General features: G+C 43.3%; 1 protein-coding gene across 1 annotated transcript in view; it reads right to left on the bottom strand.

The window, feature by feature from the left end:
• Positions 1–588: 588 nt before the first annotated feature.
• LOC311524326 (uncharacterized protein) overlaps positions 589–23231 on the bottom strand; it is a 47879-nt gene continuing 25236 nt past the window's right edge. Inside the window, exons 3-4 of the mRNA XM_084635326.1 lie at positions 5291–5382; positions 589–1058 (exon numbers count right to left, since the gene is read on the bottom strand). Coding sequence (XP_084491452.1) covers positions 1016–1058; positions 5291–5382 — 135 coding nt within the window. The 3' untranslated portion in view covers positions 589–1015. The remainder of the gene's footprint in view (positions 1059–5290; positions 5383–23231) is intronic.

Genomic DNA, 23231 nt, shown 5'->3' with positions numbered 1-23231 from the left:
ACTTCACTGGTATTGGATCAATTCCTAAATTAAGTCTCAGACAAAACAGTTCATTTCATATGAAGATACTTTTTGAATTACCATTTTGGCACCTTTGAACCTGCAGACAACTCTAAGAAGCTAAAAAAGACAAAAACTTGTTAGTTTTAAACCTCCCTCTTATCAAACAGCTTCCACCCCGTCCAGAGAACTTGTATGACAAGAATAAAATAAAGATCCCACTCATCTGAAATCTGGGTAGCTGAGAACATTTACCTTGTCAAAATCTGGACACTGGGTTGCATCCTGAAGTACCTGCTATTTTTTTAGATTTTAAATCTTTAATTCTGGAGGAGTTAAAAATGGAGTGCTTCAAACCCTAACAACAAACTCACAAGTGGAAAGCAATCCCACCACTATGAGACCCACTGGAGAGTGGTAGGCCAATTGCTTTACACAGTAGCTCATTCTACATTTAGGAGATAAACGTTTGAGTGAGTGATTGGACTATATGTAGCCAGTAGAGAAAAATCAATTAAAATACCAAGCAGCTTAGAAAAAGGAGCTTTAATTACCCCATAGGAAAGCCTTAAAGGAGCAGCTATCCACCCGCCTTGTGATATGGGTGGAAGTTCTGCAAATTGAATGGTACACCAGTATTCACAAAGATTACAGGTTAACTGCAAATTAACAGAAGGCATTTTTCTGATTCCTTGCAGTTTCACTGAGATGAGGAATGCTGAGGCATTGCCCTCACTAAGTCGGAGGCCATCCCTACCAGAATCCAGAAGCAAGTAAGCAGATCTTGAACGCTAAAGCAAACAGCTTGCAGTCCCTGTATACAGCTATTGCTGCAGGCAGTCTTTGTGTTGTGGGAAACTGTTCATCTAGATCAGCCTGGCCTTATAGGAGATAAGAGATTCAATAACAGAATAAGTCTTTGACAAATACAGAGTAGGTGGCATCCAGGGGGAAAGGAGTGTGTTGTTGTGCTGTTAAAGGAGACTTGCAGTTTGAAAGAAGCTGATGGTGAGAGTTACAGTATGACCTTAGCACAAGAAAGGCATCGCTGGGTACCCCTGAGGAAAAAATAAAAATAAATCAGTTTCCACAATGTCTTTATCCCCACCTCTCATTTCCCCCTTCCGTCTAACCCCGCTGCAAATGATGGGAGTCAGTAGTGCAACCTGCTTCCTCTTCAGTGGCTTACTATCTAGGAAATGAGTCCCAGGTATCCAGATCATAGCCAGCACCTTAATTGTCAGCCAAGAAACCGAGGATTATGTGGGCACAGAAGACACACTATCCTCTCATTTGTAGAGGTGGGCCCTTCAGCCCATGGTTCAGGCACATGGGAGGGGTAATATGTAGAAGATTGCTCTATTGTTAGCTAGCCTGCACCTGTGCTGTGAATAGAGCGAATTTAAAATTTTTGCTCAAAATATTTTCTCAACAAAAAACATCACTTTTGTCAAAATGGAAGTTTTCATAGGAAATATCCCAAAAGAAATCAAACATGAAAACTGAAAATTTTTTGAAAAATTCTTGTAAATTGTAACTGGTCAGATGAAAATTTCCAAAAAAAAAAACCCCCAATTTTTGCCCCCAAACTATTTTGTTTTCATCGGTTTTTCGTAGGAAAAACCCCATTTCATGAGCACCATCATATGAGACTAAATTGAGGTTTTTGTTCTTCTGGACTGTCAGTTGGTCAATTTTCACAAGAATCAAATTCAAAAATGAGAAAAATCACAAAAATCTAATAAAATGAAGACAGCTGCCTGAGCATGTGATGTCATCGATGGTGCCAAAAAATTCAGGGATCAGGATAGAGGCAAAAAGTGGTGGCCTTCTACTAAAGCAATGGTTCCCTTAAATGGTTTTAATAAAGCAACCCATTAGCTGCATTTTGTCTTTTTCTGTTACCCATCCAGGAGCCAAATTTGGGGGGGGAACAATTTCATAAGCTACTGTGAAACAACAATTTCATAAGCTACCTCCGCCTCCACTGTCTCCTCCTTGCCCCACTGAGGGGACAATGACCACCTACAGCAGCACCCTCCACCCCACCACAACAACTCTAAAGGCCCACAGGGTACGTCCTGATGAGCAGCCAAGCCAAACCTGCAGTACCACTGTGTAGGTCACTATGCCCAGAGCAGGGAGCTGGGCCCAGTCCTTCAGGACAGGAGTTGTCGCTGTGGGGCGAATGCAGAGCATGCTTGCTCTCCAGCCCCCTCTCAGGGTATGTCTACACAGCAAAGAAAATCCTGTGCCAGCCTACTTAGCCTCACAGGGCTTGGGCTTCAGGGATGTTTCATTGCTGTATAGACTTCCTGAGTTGGGCTGGAGCCTGGGGCCTAGGATCTTGCTAGCATGGGCCAGCTGTGGGTATCTAGTTGCTGTGCAAATGTACTGTCAGGGGCTTCCCCTCCACACTGGCCCTGTAAGTCATCTAGAACCTTCCCACAACCCACTAGTCGGTCAGGACTATGGGAGACACTGTACTAAAGAATGATTCACTATCCAAAAATATTGATGTGTAAATTAACCTTAATAGGGTTCAGAATTAACATCATATTAAGCTGATTGTGATAAGGGTAACACACCTCTCCCTGACTGCTATTTTTTCAATATCTGTCTCAAACTTAATAAGATCTCATATTATCTTTCAAAACCCAGAAGATATGTTTGTGAAGATAAGCTTAAGGGCTCCATTTTATTTTGTTCTTTAAATCTTTATTTAAGTTGAAACTTATGGCACCACCAAACAGTATCAGTTTAATTCAACCCCTACTAAAAATAGTATGCTATGCCCCCAAAATTACCATGCTAGAAAATGTCCCTCTGTCAGACACACAGTTCGATGGGAGATATGGAGATTTTCTGCATGACACCATCAGGTGTTTTTTGTTAGACCATTAGATTCTAATAATGCATAGTTGCTCCTTTCTCCAAGCCTTCTGTAAGTGGTTTTGGAAACAAACTACCCAGAATGGAACAAAATTAAACTGCCTGACTGCAGCAGAGTTCAAAATTCAGCAATGAAAAAAGGCAAGAAATACCTTCTGCCTTCAGGGGAACAATGAAGCTACAAATTCCAAGGAATTTGTACAGTCTAAGCAGCTGGGGCAGGTACATGCTATGCTGCTTCTCTCAGTAGGAGCTGAGGAAAAGAAAGCATTGGAGGGGGTAGAGAGGGTACGACAGGGAGACGAGATGCAAAGAGGTGGAGAGAGATACTAATGATAGACTACCTGAGCTTGTCTCTACAGCTCCACAGTCTGGACTATGCAGGCGTGATTTGTAGAGCTCTCTAACTGCCTAGTGTGGAGCCTCTCAATTCTTTGGATTTGCCGAACAAACGCCATCCATTCTGTTACCATGGAAACTTTGGGTCCTGCTATAAATCTTACACACTCTGATATGTTTACTTGCAGTATATCATTCAGCAACTACATGTCCCTGTGTGCTGTATAGAGTACTTGGCAGGGTATGGTCTTTGGTCAACAAATCAGATTGTGTTGGAACTTGAGCTGTGTGGAAGTCTTCAACCCTCCCCACCCCATCCATCTGTATGTTTTCTTCCTTCTGTTTGACTCTGTAATTCCATATATCATAATGTATAGTACAGTGCACTGCTGAATCAGTCCTAGGGACATGCAGTGTGCTTGAAAATGGTGTCCCCTTGGTCTTTGGAGCCTTTCCTGCAGTCAAAGCACTGGAGCTGGAAACGGTGACAGAGATGAGCAGCTGAAGCCTCTTGATAGGCAGAGGGAAGGTGGAAACTGAAGAAATCAGCATACGATAGGCCATCCTTGCTTTTCCTATGCACAAGACCAGCCTGTCGCAATAATCACAGATGGCATGACACCTAGCAGATTATGCATGTTGCTACCAGAGGCTCAGACATGAAAGGGATCAACCAAGGGCATCATTTTTTTCCCTTGGAAAAGTTTTAAGATTCTTTTTGAGGGAAGCAGCAATCCTTGAAAATGGCATTAGAGTACATCGTCTCCCTGAAGGCTACTGCACCGTGCTGCTGCGAATCACTCTAAACCACATGGCAGTACACTGTCTCCAAGCTCCGAAACCAGAACAAAGCATGACCTTCCCTAAAATAGCCGATTTACACATTAGCACTGACCCGATTCAGTGGCTATTAAGTGAAATAGAGTCACAAGCAGGTTAATAAGTCAGCCCAAACAAGTGTAAAGAGATTTCAAGTGGCAGAAAAGGGCATTCTGTGAGATAACCTTAGCCAGGTAGGTGAGGCTCCTTAGCATTCCACCCCTCCCAGGATTGTAGAGGTGTTCCCTTATCTAGAGTATCATGGAAATGTAGGGTTGGAAAGGACCTCGAGAGCTCATCAAGTCCAGCCCTCTGTGCTGAGGCAGGACCAGGTAAATACACATCATCCCCCTCCAATGATGGGGATTCCACAGCCTTCTTTGGAAGCTTATTCCAGACCTTCACAACCCTTATAGTGAGAAAGTTTTTCATAATATCTAACTTAAATCTCCACTGCTGCAGATTAAGCCCATTACTTGTTCTCCTACCATCAGTGGTTATGGAGAACAGTTTATCACAATCTTCTTTATAACAGTCCTTAACATATTTGAAGACTATTATCAGGTTCCCCCTTAGTTTTCTTTTCTCAAGCCTAAACATGTCCAGTTTTTTTAAACTTTCCTCATAGGTTAGGTTTTCATTTTTGTAACCCTCCTATGGGCTCTCTCTAAGGAAAGAAATTAGGTTGGTTTGGCATGAATACTTCTCAGGGACAATGAAAAGTTAAATAAACATATGGGGGACCTAGGCTTGCACTCAGCCAAACATGGTTTTCAGTCTGCTAAGTGACTAGTATGCAGAACTTAATCCTCTGGTTTAAGAATTGCTCATCTGCACAGGGGTGTGTCACAGGGAGGGCTTTTTCCTCCTTAACTTGGTGTGCCAACCCTGTAGTTTCACAATATTTTAAGGCCCTAGCTCCTGGAGTCAGGTGATTACGTGAGCATCTCCGCTTTCAGATTGGCAGAGAAAAAACGACTCAGTGTATCCTAAAGGCTCAGAGACCAGAAGGCAACAAAAGAGAACATAACATGTACTGTTTTGTTTAAAATTTCATGATTTTTTGAGGGCTGACTCATGGTTTGTTTATTTTTATGCTTAGAGATTCACAATATTTCCATTCCAAAATAAAGCCCTCTCCTTCTGGGGTGTAAGCATAGCTTCCAAATAAAGAATGCTCTTCTTCCTCTGCGCTTCAGATCCATGAGATAAATAAAATCACTGTCTTTCTCACTCTCACCTTAGCTGCTGCTTCTTACTGGCTGGTACATCAAGCAGTGGGCCCTGCTTGCCTGATGACTTCCAGATGCCTTGCCCTCTCCTGCCTGGCCCCTGCCAACAAGAACAGGAGAGGGAGTGGTTTTTAAGCAGGATTTTTCTTGAGTGGGCCCCAGTGCATAGACTCCTTTAGAGATCCTGACAGGCAGTATGTCCCATCACTGTGCAGCAGGGATATAGCTCAAGTACAGAAACACCTGACCCTCTTGTGAATAATTTTGTATCAAATGCTTGGTAAGGACTGAACAGGCCTTGGGATCATCACTGGTTATCACCACTTATTGATCATATTGACCACTTGTTTTGTACAAAGAAGACAGGAGAAAGTATGCTGAAGCTAGCCCTTCCTTTATTCATTAGTGCATAAAAACAAAGATTTTCTATGGGAGTAAAAGTGAAAGTCATCTCTCTGGATGCTTGTAAAGAATCCAAAATAAAATAATCCCAATTCTCATCCAAAGTTAATAGAGAAAACATCAATATGGAATGAGGGAGCATCAGAATAGAACTTTGGATCAATTAATAACGAGATCATTACTGCTTATTTATCCCTTATTAACTCTGGACTTCACCACCTGATTTAATTTTAATATTGTCTTAATAAGCATACGTGAAAAGTTATTTAATCTGCCCATGAAACATATTAGACATGGGGTTGAATTAATGGTATAAAGAATTATACATGTTCTTCCCATTTAAAATCAAACTGTGCTATGGAAGACCACCACCATCCATGAGAATTAACATGCCAAAGCATAGGTCATTAAGACAGTCACAAACAGCACGCAGCTCTTTGGCGGCTGTGAATGTTTACTGGAGGTGAGAATGGTTGAACTAGAGCTGCAACCATTACTACAATGTGTGAATGGAATTGAGGAAAGGCAATGTCGGCATTAATGTCACTCCGGTGTGTGAATAAATCACCTCCCTGAGTGACGTAAGTTACACCAACATAAGCGCCATTGTAGACATTGCCTCTCCTATCAGGTGTGTTGCATGCAGGGCTGTGCGATCCTATGGATGTATTGGAAATGCCAAATAACCATGGATAAGAATGGAGTTAAGGTACCAATAAGGTTGAACTCAGGGCTGGATATCAGTCAGGATCGGTCACTGATTCCCTCTGTGGCCTTAAACAAGTCACTTAACATCTCTATGATTTGGTTGTAAGATGAGAAGGGACATAAAATACTAAGGATTCATTGGGGACAGACATTCAAACTGGGTTTGCCTGGGAATGGATCAGGCAGAAGCCAATGTATTGTTTAATTGTACCACCCAGCCTGTGCCCTACCTTCCATCTTCAGCTGGTAACTACACTTTTCTGACTTTGTGGGTACTAATATAGTATTTGGTTCTGTGGAACACTGGTCCAACTCTTATGGAGAGAGGGGGCTGTAGTGTTTTGGTGGCCTCCACTTCAGTAGAAGGAGGACCAATCTTCTCAGGGACAGGAAATGTAGACTAATCAGGAGGGTGTTTAATAAAGAGGGTAAAAATAGGGATGATTTGAGCACTCAGCACAAAATGGAAATGTTGAGAAGAAAATTAATCAAGGAATCAAAGGACGTGAAGAGAAGATATTCTTTAATTGCTAGCAGCCTGGTAACAAACCAGAGGAATTGAAATTGCTCATTTATAAGTGTAAATTTAATCTAGGTGAAAACTGGTGCGGTGGTTCCCATAATAGGAATGTTAAAATCAGTGATTATAACCTATTTAGAAAGGATTGAGTGGGCAAAAAGGGAATGGGAGTAGCACGCTATGTCAAAAATGGCATTACTTGTTTCCGAATCACTGATTACTCAGAAGAAAATGATCTTGAATGTTTATGGATCAGCATCATAACAGATAAAGCACATGATGGAGTATTAGTTGGTGTATGCTACAGACCACCAATTAACAATTGGGAACAGGATGACCGATTCTTTATGTACCTATCTATAATGTGTAATGTTGGGGAGGAAATCTGCATGATCATGAGGGATTTCAATTTGAGTGACACATGCTGGAGGTCGGATGCTGTGAGGTCTAAAACGTCCAGGGAATTTCTAAATATTATAGATGGTAATTTCCTACCCCATGATGGATCCACCATATTTTTGAGGAAATTCTACATTAGACCTCATCTTGACAGAAAGAAGAATTTATTACAGAACTAAAAATTAATGGTAATTTAAGTGCAAGTAATCATGATTTGATCACATTTATAATGTGTAAACAGAATGAAGTCCAGACCCATTTTATATATATATATATATATATATATATATATATATATATACACACACACACATATACATATACACATACACACTTACACTTCTTGAAAAGGGCCAGTCTCACAAAGCTGAAAATAATTATGACCCAGATCTGCTGGGAGGAAGAATGTAAACAGAAAAATCTGAATGATATTTGGGAATTGTTTAAGAACATTTTACTAGATGCCCAAAAAGCCATAATCCCACAGTCAAGGAAAACGGCTGTATTGGTTTAAAAAGTGAAGGTAGCTATAAAAAATGCCAAATAACAAATGGAAGAAAGGGGAAGTTGTAAGTAATGAATATAAATCAGGAGCTACAAATTGTAGAAAACTGATAAGGGAAGCAAGAGGATACAAGGAGAACTCTATGGCCAGCAGCATTAAGACAATAAGTGAGTTCAAGTATATTAGGAACAAAAAGAATCCAAACAATAGTATTGGTAGAATTAATAATATTGGAGAAAAGATATCAAATTAACATAGCACACATTAAATGGATTAAAAACTGGATAACTGTTAGGTCTCAAAATGTATTTGTAATCAGGGAACCATAATCTAATAGGTGTTTCTAGTGGTTCTTGGCCCTACACTATTTAACATTTTTATTAATGACTTGTAAGAAAACAAAATCACTGACAAAGTTTGCGGATGACACAAAAATCAGAGGAGTGGTAAATAATGAAGGAAACAGGTCACTAATACAGTTTGATCTGGATCACTTGGTAAGATGGGTGCAAGCAAACAATGTGTGTTTTAATATGGCTAAATGTAAATGTATACATGTAAGAACAAAGAATGTAGGCCAGACTTTTAGGATGAGGGATTCTATCCTGGGCAAGAGTGATTCTGAAAAAGATTTGGGGGTCGTGGTGGATAATTGGCTGAAAATGAGTTCCCAATCTGATGCTGTGGCCAAAAGGGCTAATCTAATCCTTGGCTGCATAAATAGGGGAATCTTGAATAAAAGAAGAGATGTTATTTTACATCTGTATTTGGCATTGGTGCAACTACTGTGGAATACTGTATTCAATTTTGCTGTTCACAATTCATGAAGGATGTTGATAAATTGGAGAGGGTTCAGAGAAGAGCCATGAGAATTGTTAAAGGATTAGAAAACATGCTTTATAGTGATACACTGAAGGAGCTCACTCTATTTATCTTAACAAAGAGGAGGTTCAGAAATGATTTCATTAGAGTCAATAAATACCTACCTGGGGGAACAAATATTTAATAATGGACTCTTCAATCTAGCAGAGGAAGCTATAACATGATCCAATAGCTGGAAGTTGAAGCAAGACAAATTCAGATTGGAAATAAGTCATAAATTTTTAATAGTGAGAGTCATTAAACTTTGGAACAACTCAACAAGGGTCATGGTGGATTCTCCATCACTGACAATTTCTAAATCGAGATTGGATGTTTTTCTAAGAGATATGATCTAAAAACTATTTTGGAGAAGTCTATGGTCTGTTATGTCGGAGGTAAGACTAGATGATCACTGGGGTGTCACAAGTACTGAGCAGGCAAAGCTGCAGGGCCTTACTCCTGACAAAAGGTCTCTTCTGACCTTGGAATCTATGAATCCATGAACACTAACTGCCAAAGCTGACAACAGAAGCTGAAAGTGGCAAACTTTATTTAATCTGTGCTAATGAAAGCCAGAAGCTTGAGATTCCAAAAGCCCTAGACAGTATATTATTAGCTCTTCAAAGTCTTTTACTGTGTGTTTGTACAACATCTAAAACAAGGGGGCCCCAACCCTACCTCCTGGGGGTTATTGGTGCTACCATAATACAAATGCTGAATAATTATATTTGCCCATAGCCCAGATGTCCTGCCACATGGTGGTCCTGAGCAACCTGTTCCCTAAATCAGCAGAGAGCAGCTGGCTGATACATGAACACCACAAGTGAGACTCTTTGCAACAGGCTTTATCTTGTATTTGTCTGTGAAACACCATACACATTTTATAATACTATTAATAATGATATGAGCCATTCAGATGACAGGGACTGTGCCATCACAATAAAGGAAGGGGAAGGGGGACAGGTAATCAGAAGACACATGGTAAAATAATTAAGTACAGTCCTTCACTTCTAATATTCAGGCTCCCATGGCTCTCTAGAGCAAGCAGAAGATTTCCATCTCCTGGTTCTCTCCTTGTCTGTCACTGTGCTGTCTTTTGTGGGATTTGTCAACACAATACACAGAGGCACCTAATTACCCCCACAATGGTCGGTATGTCTGCAGCATCCCAGCTTCACACTGAGTGTTTCTTTAAAGAAACACTGACCACCTTCTACTGGCACACTTTCAGACACTCTTAATCAAAGTGTGCTGTTGATTAACTCTCATTTGCAACTAACGTGTATGAATTGGCAGATTCCGCATTCTGACCCTGGTAGTGCTTTACAGATGCCCCCTCTCTCTGCACAACACCCTCACTCCAAAACACACACATCTGGGGCCCAGTCCAACTCCTTGTGGATTCAGTGGGCATATTTCTGTTGACTTAAGTGGGAGAGGGATTGGGCCTTTGGTCCTTATCACCACACCATGACCAGAACTGCTTTCACTCCCTGTTCACGGGAGTCTTGTCTACAGTAGCTATCTCACCATTGCTATCACTTGGGTCCCTCTGGTGGTAGGAGCACTAGCATTTTAACCCCTTATTGTCCAGTCTTCCTCTGACCAGGGTTCGATTGCACAGTAGTCAAAAAATACCCATAGGAGCACTACAATTGCACAACACCTTGCTTCAAGGGATAGTAATTTGCTGCTGTACTATACCTAATTACTACCCTTCCACTCCTCATGCAGACTCAGTTCTGCTCTATTCATTCCTCTCGCCCGGTCCTCATTCACAAGCCCTGGATGGGAGATAAACAGGTGTGTGGCACCCCGACCCTTGCATATCTGAAGTAAGGTTTGGATAGCCCAAGTGGGAATGCAAAGATAGGGTGTTTTCCCCTCCTCATACTTCTGTGGGGATGTGGCACACAACCTGAGTCAAAATCCAGCCCACAATAAGTTTTGCTTTAAAAATATTTTATGGCCTTAAAAGGGCCACAGATCCCAAAACGCCTGTCTCCATAAAGCTCCTCCTGATACTGCTTCTAAACAAGGATTCCAACACTCCAAGGGCTGAGGTGGAGTAACCCACCACCCAGCAGCCAAAAGCACTGTGGGAAGATAGCTTCAACAGAGAAGCAATGGACTGATGGAGGACTTAGAATGAGCTCCCTTCTCCCCATTAGGCATAGGCCTCTGGGTCAGGTCTGAGGTACACTGGCAGAGTGAGGTAGGGAAATCTTCCCCAGCTGCTGCCCATGATGGGCTGCACCTGTTTGGAGGATAAAAGGTTTCAGGATACAAGGTTGCCACCTTCAAGAGCATTAAATTAATACAGGGTGCTGGGTTTGTTTTGGTTCCTGGGCATGAACATTGCATCATCCATCAGCTCTGTCTGTTGGCCGATAAGAACTGAACCCACAGGCTGAGCAGAGCAGAAAGTATAAGATGCAAAAAACCCCTCATAAACTGGTAAATCTAATTTCAAGTCTCCCAGCCCCTCCAGTTACCCTTTACTCTGCAGTTGGTATGTAATTAACTCTGAATAACATATCCTGAAAATGTATAATCAAATTCTATTGCTCTGGCAATCTCAGGCAGTGTGAGCACAGAGCGGCTATGACAGTATAGTTGACTAGATGACCTGTATTTTATGATGATCCCTGCACTGTGAATAGCTCACTTGATTTAATTCATGGGAAGTATTGCTCATAAGCAGAAAGACAGCAAGAATCCTGCTTGCTCAGTTAGGGCCAGATTGTGGCTCATATTTACATGGCTACAAGGGGGCATAAGAGGGAGTAACCCCTCCCGCACAAGCCCCTATGTGATGTCCAAACACCTATACACTTCCTTACTAGGCCTTGGACATGGGTGGGAGAGAGTAGGGGTTGCATGCCTGGAACTCCCACCGCCAATGTCCAGGAAAAGGTGAATAATTGGTGAAGGCTTCGCTCTATGCCCCACAACCAGCCAACGAACAGAGCTTGGCCAATGCAAAGCACTGTCACAAATTAACTTCACCTTAGAGTAAGGAAGAAACCAGGGAACGATCTGTGTCTTAGTCATAGTCTTCCCTAGGCTGCTCCCTGAGTCGTGCACCTACACTCTGCTCAGAATATGGGCCAGTGAGCTAAGGTTCAGCTAAGGTTCAGTAAGACAGACTTACTTCTGTCTCATGTAATAAAACAGAAATAGGTCTTGGATTAAATGCATCTTGCTCCACAATTCCATCACTTTCCTTCTGAACCCCTAATGTCTACCACGGTTCAATATAGAACACTGGAAGTAATGCTAAGAACATGACACCATTTGCAAGGCATTCTGTTGTACTTATGAGATAATTAGATAACCACTGCTAACAAATACTTGCATTTAATAAGCATGTTAATTGATATTGACTAATTTACCACAGGTACTTTGTCAGTGCCAATTAGATGCCTAAAATCAACTTGAAAAATGGGAAGCCATGTGTTTTTTGTGGTTGGATTAGACCTAAGAGTTGGGATCCAAGAGATATTGGCTGCTAATCCAACCCAAGTCCTTACCTCACTGTTTGACCTCAAGTCACTAAAGTGCCTTAAGCCTCTGTCAAACCAGAAAGAGCAGGAGTTGCCCTGGAAACTGGGTGCTACCTTTAAGTTGGAAGTCCCTGGGGCAAGCACAATGATGGGGAGTCAATGACTGGGTTTTTCTAAATCCATACTCAATATGTGAATATTATAAATACAGAGCTGTAAAGAGAAAGTAGGGCCATGCCTATAAACTCTTCTTAAAGTGTTTCAGAACTCTGAGACAGAGCAGGAAAATAGTAAACGCTTTTAAAAGGAGGGGGCCAGATTCTCTTCTGTGATCCAGCCCTGAGCTGGACCACAGCTGGGGATTCCTTTGGGGTGACAGTTCCCAGCTAGCCTAGAGACCACATAGGCAGCTCCTGTGCTGCCTTTCCTGCAGCCTCTGACATAGGGGGCATGTCAGGGACAGGAGGAGGAGGGCCTGAATGTAGCTATCCTTTGCAAGCAGACGGGACTCCTAAGCCAGGCAGCATATTATAGAGTGGCTCCCAGGCTATGTAAACTCACTCCAGAATCAGAGAGCTGGAACCAGCTCCTTGTGCTCTCTACCCTCAGCCACACCAAGTGGGCACAACTGAGAATCAGGTCATCCTAACCTATTTCCCCAAATGTCACGCAGTGAAGATGGAATTATTACACGTATGACAATTTACAAAGGTTTGTCTTAATGCCTGGGGATTAGATTTCACTCTTGAATGCTGCCGAAGCTTCGGAATCTTTCCCACGGTGGCTCGGCAAACGTGAAATTTGCAGAAGCTCCATGCACATTTGAAGTTAGCATGGCAATGCTGGGTGGCAGGAGGCTCACAAAGGAGATCTCGCAGAAATGGACCAGTTTTGTATTGTTTTGTACCAATCTAAATTTCTTGAAGGTTATTTGTCAAACAGAACACGCCATCCATCACTCATTGTAGAGGGAGGTTACATCAGTGGAGGGTTTTCAGGGTTAAAAATGAAGGTGAGCAAATGCAGCAAAGTTTGGTTTTAGGTTTGCCTGTTTCCCATAAAGCTGAGTAAACTCAAACCTGACCTTCCACCTATGCTGTGGATTAGGTGACCCTACATCAGGGCCAGCATTAGAGGATAGCAAGCAGGGCAATTGCCTGGGGCCCTGTGCCACAGGAGGTCCTGCACAGCAGGGTTTGGGCTTGGGCTTTAGCTCCAGCTTTGCGTGGCAGGGCTCGGGCTTCGGCTTCAGAAATATTGTGGAAATTCAATGTGTCAGACGGTAAGGCAGCAGGGTGGGGGCCCACTCCTTAGTGTCTGCCCTTGGCCCAAGAAAGTCTAACACCATCCCTGTATGGCAAGTTCTGGAGAATGGAGTCTTCTGAACTAGCATCTTCTGCTACTCTATACAATCATTCCCTCCTACAGGCTAAGGGTTGGTGCTTGGGAATCTTCTAGGCTGCAGAAGTGCTTCTCTATGCAATTCCCATTTCTTTTCCCCGAATGGGAAGTCAGGAGTATCACTGTGACATGACATCCTCAGGATGTGGGGCTGCACTTTCTTCATGCAACTGTCTAAATAAAGTCTCTTCTGGGCTAGCTACATCTTGTTCTGTTTGGGTTGCAACCGAGCATCATATAAAAGCAGCACTGTCTAATGGTTTGAGCCTGGGACATTGATCCACGTCTAACCCGGACTCCACCTCTTCCTCACAGTAGGTCCTTAGACAAGTCACTCAGGGCCTGACTTTTCAGATTTGTGTTACACCCACAGCTCCCATCAACTTCAATTGCACTTCTGAAAGTCAGGCTCTTAACCTCTGTGCCTTAGTTTACCCATCTGTAAAATAGGAATAACTGTGCAACGAAGGGGTTTTTTTTTAAGAGAGTAACTCATTAATGCTTGCGCAGCACTTTGAAACTGTAAAAGTGCTATACGTTATTTCACAATGCAGTGCAAATTTGCAGTATAGTTCAGCAGTCTCAAATATGGCTTGGTTGGGTAGGAACCTTTGATTTCCATCAGAATCAATTTTCTACTTTGAGTTGCAGAGTGGTAGCCATGTTAGTCTGTATCAGCAAAAAGAGCGAGGAGTGCTTGTGGCACCTTAGAGACTAACAAATTTATTTGGGCATAAGCTTTCATTTAGCCCACGAAAGCTAATGCCCAAATAAATTTTAGTGTCTCTAAGGTGCCACAAGTACTCCTTGTTCTTTCTACTTTGAGTTGAAATTCTGAAGGCAGGAATTTCCTGCTGCAAAAAAAGCAATCAGAAACTACTGATGATTCTGCCAGTTCTTTCCAGTTCACAATAGGTCCCTCTTATCAGTCTCTTTCTTACCTGAAGCTTCAGTGGGCATTGAACAAAGGAAAAAGCTTCTACAGGGGAGACTAACACCTAACATTTGAAATAATGAGAGTGTTACAACAGTTGTTTAGAGAGTGCTGACAGCCTTCAAGGCTTAGAATTGAAATAGAAGATTGCCTCTTAGCAGGAAGGCTGTAGCTGATACACTGAAAATAAAGACAGACTCTTTGGCTTCTGGAAGGTGTAATCATTTTCACCAGGGGCCTACTCCTGCTGCCCATACCTTACCCTGCAAGCAGACTCATTGGACCAACTCATGGCTGGTCCTAACACAACCAGGCAGGGGTGAAAGAGGGAATAATAGTCTTCCACAGCCATCTCCCTGTACAGCCTGCCTGGACTTTGGGGCCAGATACAGGGGAGGAGATCAGAAGTGCGAGTCTGTTGTTCCCCACAGAGCAGGTGCAGGTGGATGGGACAAGGACCCCCTTTGCCTTGGCTATCCCCAATGCACTAGCCACCAGAACTGAGTTGGTGCTGGATGGTAATAATTTGCGGCTTATATAGGCCAGCAGCAAATTGCTACCTTCCTAGAGCCAGGGTGAAGCAGGGAGAGAATCCCTGAGCCACAGTCCTTTCCCTGGGATGCTCCTGGGGCAGTACAGCACATGCTGCTCCTTAGTGTGGGCTGTGTCCTGGTGGTGTATGATGGGTCTTGTTTTGATGTTACAATTCTGCAAATTAAAAATGTTGTATAAAAAACAGCAGGAAATTCAGGCAATAAAAAAATGGGCCATTAAGCAATAGAATGAAAAACGCTTTCAACCTTTGTTAAGATTTCGGCTGTGTCATTTTGGTTGGTTTTTGAAGTTTGCTGGTTAGAGGGAAATGAGCCGGTCACATTTTCCCCAAAATTTAGTTTTTGTAAAAATAAAAAGCCTAAGAGCAATGGAAATGTGTCCATAACTTTTTTTTTTAAATCCCAATTAAAAGTCTGGGTTTTTTTAAAGCAGCAAACATTTTCCATAGCCTTCGCAATTCAGATATTGCTGCTTTGGTTGTCCATATGAGAACCTGGAAGTGAAATTGACTAGAAACAAAGGTGAAGCTGAGTAAGTTGTTTCCATTTTGTTCATCTGGAACACAGAGATAGGTAAACAAGCAGCATATGTAGTTCAAAGTACATTAAAAAACAACAACAACAATTCTTTCCGTTTTAATAATCAAAGGTGTTCTTAGTAAGACGAGTAAGGGAATATTTTAAAATCAGATTTTTAACATGAGATTGTCCCCTTAAATAATGAATTGTGCTTTGATGCCTTTCTCAGCTCTCAGGCAAATTACCATGGATACATTTCTGTTCTGGCTTGTTGGAATGGGTTTCTAATTGCATGAATTTGGAATAAATGATAATGGGAAACTGTCTTACAGTAGCTCACTTTGTTCAGATTATTCTGAAATGACTGAGATTTGGTAAACATACCTTGGGATAGAAATAACTCAGTTAGCCAGTGAAGACAAACTCACGTCCTTCCTTGCCAACAGTAGATAGGTAACAGGAAAGGAAGCCTCAGTAGAGAGAGATGGTAAAGGCACAGGGCACATTGCCTGACACTAAACAGGCATGGCTGCTGCACAAAACACCATTACCCCTTGTAACAGCAATTACCAAACTAAATGACCAGAGGAAGAATCAGAGGGAAAGGGGAAAAGGAGGCTGACACTGAGGCCACAGAACTAAATAGTTGGTCAGTGAATCAATGGTACCACCCTATTTTAAGTAGCAAATGTGTGGTCTATCCACACTAGCCATTCTGTCTCTCTGAAGCACTGCTGCATGCCCACCCTAGTCTGTTGTTGTTGCACTGCACTCTAACACCTATCATCACACAGGTTCTCAGTTTCCTGACATGATAGCTTGTGGGACATTTTTGGAAAGCTTTCTGGGGGCCCAAGGGGATTGTGGGGGAAATGGTCAAACACCTTGGGAGTAGCCATTTCCAGTGTGAATGGTCAGAGCTTGTGCCATTTACTTAGCCAGACAATTTTCTGCTGAAATTCCTGAAAAGTAATCATGAAGCAGTGGAGAGTAAGTATACCAGCTGCACTTGTGCAGAATCAGGAAATGACACCTGCAATTAACGGGATTTGTGCTGCAAGTTTTACTCTCCCTTCCCTGTCCCTGCCCCCACCACTCTCTATCCCTGGAGTAACCAACTCCATGCACTAGGACGTTCAGTGGGTGGAGCACTGCTTCTGGATCTAGAACAGACTAGAAAACCATAAAGCTAGTCTGAACACCAAGACTGTTAGCAAAACATCTGGACAAAAAGGTTCATCTAGCAGCATTTCCAGAATGTGGCTGGGGTCAGGATTTGATGTATTTCCATTAGAAGCAAATACAGAGGCATGGATCTGCAGAGAATATCCCGCAACCATGGAACATTTACAGTAATTTAAGCATTCCTGACAAGTGAATGTTGCGTGGTAGATCAGAAAGGGGGACATGGTCTTGGAGGTTGCTGGGCCTAAATCACTTAGAGCTTTGTAGATGATAACCTGTATCTTGAATACCATCTGGAATTGGCAGCAATGTAGGGTGTGCAAAAGGAGTGTAATATAGTCTTGCTGGTACTTCCTCTAAGAAGGGCAGTTGTATTCTGCTCTAGTATTTCTGGGTGGTCTTCACAATTAACCGTGGGCACTGCAGTAATCTAGCCCAGAGGTTTTTAAACTGTGGTCAATTGATCACTAGTGATATGCAGAGCAGAGCCCTTTCTGCTAGTCCACAGTATGAAATATTTTTCTAACCAGGCAGTGCAAGGGTTGGAGAGTTGGGAAAGGAGGTGAGCCCATTAGAGGATCTCGGTCTTATAAAGTGGTTGCAGAATGAAAAGATTGGACAGTTCCCGGTCTTGTTAGAGAAAAACCCAGCACAAATGACCACAGTGAGGTTTGTATGTGAGATCTACATAGGATAGGAAAGTGTGCACAGTCTTTCAGCCATCTGAAGATGAAAGAAGGTATTTGTGGCCATCTGAGGATCCCTGAACTGAGACCCTCAGATTGCAAACTGCTCTGACAATGGGTGGGGCAGGTGCCCCTTGGGTGAAGGAGCAGTCATAAAATTAATCAATTCCTCAAGAATGCTTTTCTCTGCCAAGCAGCATAACCTCTGTCTTACTGGGACTGAACTTAAGCCAGCTGGCTTTCATCCAGCTCCATGTCTCTAGCAGGCACGGAAGCTGATTCTCCATTGCCTTGCACCTAGGGTATTCATCATTTGCACTGTGCAAAGTGGATGTAAAAGGCTGCTAGGTCAGAATGACAGCCTCTTAGATCCACTTTGCACTGGTGCAAGTTACCATGCAGGTGCAAGGCAGAGAAGAACTACACCCTGAGAAAATTAGGAGATTTCTCTATCTAGGTCTCTGGAAAAGGAGACAGAGCTGACTGTTAGAGCAGCATACTGGAGTTTTGCCTGAGTAAGGTTGTGCAGGTTTTAGCCCTTAAAGAACAAAGTCGAAGGAAATAAATAGGGTTACTCTCATGGAGTATTATAAAAATTCAAATAAGTAAATAAGTGTCTATTTAAAGTGTGATTTTAAAAAACCAGATGGCTAATTTTAGCCTCTCATTATTTTTAAAGCACAATGGCTTAGTGCGCGAGGCTCATTTATCAATCCCATAAGCATGCAGGGAGTTTCCTACAATTTCTTTTGTACCATTGTTGTTTACAGTACATGTGCAGTTTGGGGGAGAGGACAGCAGACTTTGGGGGCTAAGTGCATGAGAGGGAGAGAGCCATGGCAGATGAAGAATCTCATGTTACATCTGCACATGCGTCATTATGGCACTTTCTGTGGGTTCCCTGGAGCTCTGAAGAGGAAGAAAGCTGAGGGCGGGTTGACCCTGGGAAGGTTTAGAAAGGTAATGTGAGGAATATAAATATTTTCCTTCTGTATAAAATGTCTTGTAACTCTGACCTTTATTTAGGGACAAAGTTACTTCTAAAATCCTTTCTTTCTACCACCACCCTCTTCCTGTCTCCTTCAGAACAAGTCATTGGCAGTATGTTTGTTGCAGGGCAGATCATTGCTGTGCTCTGGTGACAACAGGCTCTAATCCCTTCCCGAATGAGTAGGGAGGGTGATGATCCATACACCTCTTGTCTCCAAGCTGAATGTGGAGCATGTGCTGCAGCACCCCCCACTGCAATGCAGCCACCTTTAGAGAGGAGAGGGGACTTGGCAGCTGTTTAACTGCCCGCAGCAACACTATGCGGCAATCCATTCTTTCAGAAAGTACAGCTTGCCCTGAGATGCTGAAGATGTTCTTGTGCAATAGAATGAAGGCCAGAATCTTCATTGAACTCTGAGATCTTTGTGTCATTCAAGTGGGACAAAGGGGAAAGATTCTGGCTATAAATGGCCAGCAGAGACTTCATCTGACAAAGTGCAGGACCCCCACTGGCATATAGACAGATCCAGCCCCAACCACACCCACCTACCGCTGGTGAAAGATGTATGCCGAGGGAAGGAGAAGCATGCCAGCAGCATGGTGATGCTTCACTCCACCAATCCTTCACTGACATTACACCAGTCGGGTAAATTAGAGAAGATCCGAAGCTGCCTTAACTCACTGGTGTTGGGCCTTATGCAGAATCAGGAAGCAGTAGGTGGCTCCCTGATGGCCACCGTCCCTCCTGCACTGAACAGAAGGACTGTCAAACCAAGGTTCTTTTATCAAAACATCTGTAATGCAGAAAATATTTGGAGGCACATTTGACCTTCTGTAAAAATAAGACAAAGGAGAAACAATGACAGCTCATTATATAATAAAATAATAATAATAATAGCAACACTAGCTAGCTCTTATAATAGTGCCTTCCAGCAGCAGATCTCAAAGTGCTTTATAAAGGGAGGTAACTGGAGCTCTCATCCTACAGCCCCTGCTCACATGAGTAGTTCCACTGAAGTCCATGGGAATTCTCCTGTGAGATGGGTCTGCTACATTAGGCCCATATAAAGTAATCATAACAATACCTTATATTTTATATCCTCTTTCATTCATAGATCTCAAAGCACTGCTGCTGTATACTGCAAAGAGGGGCCCGTTTTTACTGCAGAAACTTCCGTATTCTAAGCTATAACATGTCAGTCCCATAGAACCTGATCTACCCTGTCAATGATTTATTGCATTCTTCCTTCTATTCATTTAACAGGTTTATTCCTTTGTCAGACATTCATTTAAAAAGGCCTCCCTTTCCTACATTCTCTGTCTGGTGCAGAAGAAACTGATTACGTTAGTGGGCCTATTCCTCTAGCTCTAATTTACGGTGGGCTCCACTGCACATAACTGGAACAAGAACCACCTATCGGGGCTGAAAAAAATCCCACCCACTCATAGGAAGCATCGATTGGACACTGTGCGATCAATAACTCCAACAGGCAGCAGAGTAAACAAGCATACTTACTAACTGCTGAGGGTTGCAGTCTGCCTCAGGCTCACTCTTGTTGGTGGCTAAAACTTCTGGCCAAGCCCAAGGAGTGAGCCTCACCAGAGTGTGTGTTTTTAGGGTTGCTGGTGTGGGCACAAAATACAGCTTCCTGATGGCACTTTAAGAAGCTGCCCAAAGTCTTAGGAAACCTGCGGATTTGGCATACATGACCCACTGCGTATGACACACGATCAATCAGCAGATTACCTGTCTGCGGTATTACTATGGTGCCCACTACAACAGTGTCTCTAAGTCTGTGCCAGATCATACCTTCCTGCATTAAACATCATGGGAAGGGCTCTGTGGGAGGAAATCCTGAGGATCCCCTTGTGGTGACTGTTCCCCTCCCCTCATATCACACATCAGGGGCTGGGGATTTCCACCCCTGAAAAAGAGGCCTGCCCCCAAACCTGGTAGATCTGAGGGTGGGATTCCCCTAATTCCCAGGCACCTTGGTCCCACAGAAACCCCGGAGAGGTTCTGCAGAAAAAAGAATAGCCTGCGGCTTTGTTACTTTTCCAGGTAAGCTCTCTGGGGGCACAGTAGGGCTAATATGCATCTCTGGTCCACCTAGTCTAGTTCCCCTCCCCTATGTGGATCCCAGACCATGTGGAAAGGGGCCTGTGACGTAGGGGTGTGGGGATGGTGCTGTGGAGGAGACTGAACTCCCACTTAAGCCTAGAGAAGGGAAGGCCCACATCAGAGGGTCTGCAGGACAGGGGACTATCTAGCACTGTGTTATCAGTGTCCTTTCCCCAGAGTAGCTTGTTGGTCAGTTCTCACCCCACGCCTAGCCAAGTTAAACTACAGGAATGTGTATGATTGATGTTCCCTTTGAGCTTAGAAGTTGAGTCTGACTCCCATGCAAAGCAGCCAGGGTGACTGTGTAACTGAATGTGTCAGCAACAGGCTCCTCTGAAAGGTTTCAATGTTCTCATTTGCCTGGATTGCTTTTATTTATTGCCATCGTTAATTAGTTTTGTTTGGTAGGAAGGACAAGTCCCCTGAGAATGTCTGTGCATTAGAGACCATTATTCCATCTTGTCTGGAAGCTAAGGCAGGCAAAGCCCCTCACTGCTCAGCCTGGCACAATTAATTAGCCAACCCCATTAGTGAAGCTGCAGGCCAGAGAGAGCATACTGTGTAATGCAGATAGAGTTTCTTCCCAGTGCGCTGCTTCACTTGACCCACGTCAAGTGTAGTGTGACTCTGAGATAAAGGTGGGCAGGCTGATGTGCAGCACAGGATCACGGCCACTTGTTCCTCACTGGTGGTAACTTTCTCTAAGAACCCATAAAGTGAAACTCCTTTCCCTACAGAGCTAATGCGCTCAGCATCCATCATCTGGGTTCATGCCTGATGGAATCTGTCAGCTACTCACACATATACAGTGATAAGGTTCACAACAAGCATATGACAAAGTTACAAGTGTCATACTGGAAACCTTTGAAAACCAGGTACTTGGGATCTTTTAGTCCATGCCCCAGCCATTGTGAGATTAGGCCCCATCATATACAACCCATCAGATTGAAGCCATCACTTTAGCTAGATGACCAAGGAAGAGCTCAGTGATAGGCACTGTTGTCTCTGCCAAACAAGCACCTAGACACAATGGACGATGTCAATAGCAAGTGAAGTCCTCCCAGCTGAGGTCTAGACCTAGTGTTCCTTTGTCTCTTACCTATTACTGTGAGGTCTTACAGTCAGATTTGATGGCATTTCTCTATTTGTAAGCAATGTGATAACTTTTGAATGCCACATTTAATTTATACTAAAATGTCAGGGAATGTTCTAGGCTTCAATGGCCACAACCTCTTAATTTGGGGGAAAATGGAGGACACGTGGAGACCCTGCCCTCTGGGTTTGTACAGCCACTGCTTTGAGCAGGTCTGCAGTTGTCTAAAGACCAAAGAAGTGGTTGATGACAGCCATTAACACCTTCCAGTATGACAAGATCCTATCTCATCTCTGGTTTCAGAGGAGCAGCCGTGTTAGTCGGTATTCGCAAAAAGAAAAGGAGGACTTGTGGCACCTTAGAGACTTACCAATTTATTTGAGCATAAGCTTTCGTGAGCTACAGCTCACTTCATGGGATGCATTCAGTGGAAAATACAGTGGGGAGATTTATACACACAGAGAACATGAAACAACGGGTGTTACCATACACACTGTAACAAGAGAGTGAGCACTTAAGGTGAGCTGTTACCAGCAGGAGAGCGGGGGGGCCGGGGGGGGGAAAACCTTTTGTAGTGATAATCAAGGTGGGCCATTTCCAGCAGTTGACAAGAACGTCTGAGGAACACTGGGGGGTGGAGGGGGGAATAAACATGGGGAAATAGTTTTACCTTGTGTAATGACCCATCCTCTCCCAGTCTCTATTCAAGCCAAAGTTAATTGTATCCAGTTTGCAAATTAATTCCAATTCAGCAGTCTCTCGTTGGAGTCTGTTTTTGAAGTTTTTTTGTTGAAGAATTGCAACTTTTAGGTCTGTAATTGAGTGACCAAAGAGAGTGAAGTGTTCTCCAACTGGTTTTTGAATGTTATAATTCTTGACGTCTGATGTGTGTCCATTTATTCTTTTACGTAGAGTCTGTCCAGTCTGGCCAATGTACATGGCAGAGGGGCATTGCTGGCACATGATGGCCTATATCACATTGGTAGATGTGCAGGTGAACGAGCCTCTGATAGTGTGGCTGATGTGATTAGGCCCTATGATGGTGTCTCCTGAATAGATATATGGACACAGTTGGCAACGGGCTTTGTTGCAAGGATAGGTTCCTGGGTTAGTGGTTCTGTGGTGTGATGTGTGGTTGCTGGTAAGTTTTGCTTCAGGTTGGGGGGCTGTCTGTAAGCAAGGACTGGCCTGTCTCCCAAGATCTGTGAGAGTGATAGGTCATCCTTCAGGATAGGTTGTAGATCCTTGATGATGCATTGGAGAGGTTTTAGTTGGGGGCTGAAGGTGATGGCTAGTGGCGTTCTGTTATTTTCTTTGTTGGGCCTGTCTTGTAGTAGGTGACTTCTGGGTACTCTTCTGGCTCTGTCAATCTGTTTCTTCACTTCAGCAGGTGGGTAGTGTAGTTGTAAGAATGCTCATCCTCCCCTTAGGGTTTAACATGTCGACACCCTGCCTGACCTTTCTCTTTCTGTCTGAGAGAGAAAAGGGAAGGGGGGAACAGGGGGAAGGAGGGGCACACAGAGGCCTGGCAGTGGCATGGGGTAGAGGTTGGGAGGGAAAGGGG

The sequence above is a fragment of the Lepidochelys olivacea genome (assembly GCF_965140295.1).
Source record: "Lepidochelys olivacea isolate rLepOli2 genome assembly, chromosome: 7".
Taxonomy (NCBI): domain Eukaryota; kingdom Metazoa; phylum Chordata; order Testudines; family Cheloniidae; genus Lepidochelys; species Lepidochelys olivacea.
The sequence above is the reverse complement of the archived record's forward strand: the minus strand, read 5'-3'. Positions and strand labels throughout refer to the sequence as shown.